A 3,365-nucleotide genomic window follows, 5' to 3' on the forward strand; every position below is an offset into this window, starting at 1 on the left:
TAAGTTTATTTTGATCATAAACAATGGAGTCAATTTGATAGTGTGTGAGCTTATTTGTTGATACATACAGTGTACAGTAAAGCCTCATTGCTCAATCAGAGCTTAATTTACACCACAATCTGTCCCAGAATTCCTCATGCATTTCAATGTCCATTGGCCAGTCCAGATAGGTTCTAGTTTTAACCAGACGGGCCAACCTGTGATGGTAGGATAGCAAGCGAGATGGGATTTTTTCTAAGAAGACCAAGATAAGAATGTCCCTCTGTTCTACCTGGAGCCGGTAGGTGCCCAAACGCATCTCCAAAGAACACCAGGTGCTGCGGAGGTAGTTACGACTGACAAGGCAAAGAGTTCGGCGGCTTGCATAAATGCTGTCTGTGATGTTTTCCACAATGTCTTGACCCAACTGAAAGTCACGACTGTGCAAACAGAGACGCAAGAATGGAGGGCCACGCTGCTCTAAGTTGGGAAGAAGTTTTTCCATGACCCAGCACTCATCCTTACTGCTGTAGGAAACAAAAACATCGTAGCGGTACTGGCATTTGGCTTTCATACGCAAAGCCTCTCTGAACCATCCACTGGCAATGTGATAGAACGGCATTATGTATTGTCTTGCAAACTGATATGAAAACACTACAAAAATAAACAAATATAAAAAAACTGAAGTTGAGATGAAGAGCACGAATTCAATATCAAATGAACAGTTCTCCTGGGTGTAATGAATAAAGTTCAGATGGTCAACTCCATTATCAGTTAAACACTGCAGTTCCTCCATGGTGGGCATTTTCATAACAACCTGTACCTGCCTGTTGCTCTTCACCCAAGAGATCAGCCAAGCATCATCACAACTGCAGTGCAATCGCAACCCCATGAGATAGAGCAACTTTAAACTACTGAGATGTTCAACAAAGTCTTGAAGAATTATCACATCATTCTTTGGTTTAAATATCAGAGCTGTCAGTGCTTTTAGGTCCTTTGTCAGACTTCCATCCAAAAAGAAAATTTTGCAGTTTATCAAGATCAGGGTTTGTAATTTTGTCAAATTGTGAAACATTATTGGCACATTTGGCTGTTTTGACAAATCAATGTTTTCCAGCCTTAAGGTTTTTAAATGAACAAGTTGATTTATTACTGATAAGTCACCGATGTTGTCTGAAAACAGTGATGTGAATTCCAGATTAACAACTGACTTAACATATTTCCCAATAAACTCCTTTCCACAGATGATATATTCTGCATTTATTTGAAGTTTGACTACAGATGTTAAGAGTGGACTGTCACAATCCTCCACTGTCACATATTGACCTTTGATTCGGAGATCAAGACTCTGATTCAGTGTAGCATTTCCAATAATCAACTGCATTGGTCTTAAGCCTGAACTAATAAACACATTACTCAGATTATACGGGATGCGTCCAAATATATCAGAGAAATGCAGCGTGACCTGTGAAATGTTTGGTAGAAAGTTTAGATCTCCCAGTAGTAGTTTGCGAAGGTTAATGAGATGTCCAAATGAATTTGATTGAATTTGAATTATTGGGTTTTCTTGAAGACCTAGGAACATCAGATCATATAGACCACTGAATGTGTCTTGATAAATGTAAGATAACTTGTTGCCATATAGGTTTAAATCTTTCAGTTTGTCTAATCCAACGAAACCAAAAGCTTCTATGCTAGAAATTCTTGAAAAGTTTAAGTGCAAATGTTCAAGATTTATGAAACACATAAACTGCTGAGAAATAATCTTTCCTATGTCATTGGAGTTTAAAATCATACTAGACAGCTGTTTGACTAACTGTGGATTGGACAAACAAAGAGATTTAAAATCATTTGATCTTAGCACATGTTTACGGAGATCAAATTTAGAGAGGTTGCTGAAAACTTGAAAAATCAAACCTACATCTAAAGGCTTTACCTTAAGCATTTGATTGAGAGTAATGTCTACAATCACCTTACAGTCTTCAGAAATATTTGTGGGCATGGTTGGCAAGTTAACAATCTGGTAAGAAACAGATACAGATTTAATAGAATATAACTTTGCTGCGTAACACAACTCATCAATGTTCAGTACATCCACAGAGAACCTCAACTCAAAGATTTTATTTACTCCAATCATAGAAAGATCTCTCAGGAAATCTGATCTGAAACCCAATTCTAGTTCAGACAAATTTCCTAAAACATTTAAAGCCCCTTTATCTATGTGCTCTATTGATCCCAAAATCAAATGTACCTCTTCAATATTGTATACAGTAGATATGTTACTGCTAGAGGAGTTGTAAATGGAGCAGTTTGGAAACTGAAGACTATTTAACTCCTGATCATTGAGTTTAAACAGCTTTAGGGATTTTATATTTTCCAGTCGACACAAAATCTCAGATAAATCTTTTAAACACACATTGTTTATGTCTAATCTCTCTAACTGAGGAATTGTATCAAAAACATTTGCTGCCATTAATGACAAACTATATTTTGAAAGACGCAAACTTTTCAGTGAAGGCAGGCCACTAAAATCAACAGCTGCATCACAACAGCTTTTTGGATCGGCAATCAACTGTAATGAAGTTAATTTTAATAATCCAGTAAAAGCATCTGAAGAGATCTCGGTAAAACATCCATTGATTTCAAGGTATTCCAGAGAAGAGAAGCGTGAAAATGACCCTGGAGCCAAGACACCAATATGCTTCATATTATAATCCATGTAAATCCAGAGGTTCAGTAAATTTGATGGAAGTCTGCGGAGGTCCTCTTTAATATCAGTGACACGACTGCAGAAGGCAGAGTTTGTTGTGTCAATTGGAAATTCTTCCACATTATTGAACAATATACACTTTCCAGCAAGCCAAGAAAATACACATGAAGTCTTTATAAACAACAGGAAGAATGAGAACACAGGAATCATCTTTTTCAATTTCTGGATGATTTTTCTTCAGCTTAATCTTCTGTTGTGATTCTATTGTCCCGTCTTGATGTTGTCTCTCTGTCTCCAGTGGTAAAGGACCTTGTCAGAATATCTTTTTTTTGTAAATGAACTTTAAAAAGTGTAAATAAAAGAATCATCTTCAGTTCCTGAGTAATTTTATGCAGCTCAAGTTCTTCTGTTGTGATTCAGTTGTCTCAACTCGGTGTTGTTTCTCAGTTTCTTATGTGAAAGTACTCAAATTCACACAAACATAACTTCCTTTTTTTGTGACAAGATACCACAGATGTGTGAGTTTCTTTCCAGTTGCTTTTTTGTGTTAAAAAAAAAAAATTCTCGCCTGCTAAATAAATATACAGGTGCTGGTCACATAAATAGAATATCATTAAAAAGTTGATTTATTTCACTAAATTCATTCAAAAAGTAAAATTTGTATATTATTTTCATT

General features: G+C 36.1%; 1 protein-coding gene across 1 annotated transcript; it reads right to left on the minus strand.

The window, feature by feature from the left end:
- On the minus strand, window positions 1–3,103 carry LOC135733042 (uncharacterized). Its single transcript, XM_065293274.2, has one exon. It carries the CDS (start codon window positions 2,897–2,899, stop codon window positions 92–94), a length of 2,808 nt encoding a protein of 935 aa, XP_065149346.2. The 5' UTR covers window positions 2,900–3,103; the 3' UTR covers window positions 1–91.
- Window positions 3,104–3,365: the final 262 nt, after the last annotated feature.

The sequence above is a fragment of the Paramisgurnus dabryanus genome, chromosome 15 (genome assembly GCF_030506205.2).
Source record: "Paramisgurnus dabryanus chromosome 15, PD_genome_1.1, whole genome shotgun sequence".
In the NCBI taxonomy this organism is placed as follows: Eukaryota; Metazoa; Chordata; class Actinopteri; order Cypriniformes; family Cobitidae; genus Paramisgurnus; species Paramisgurnus dabryanus.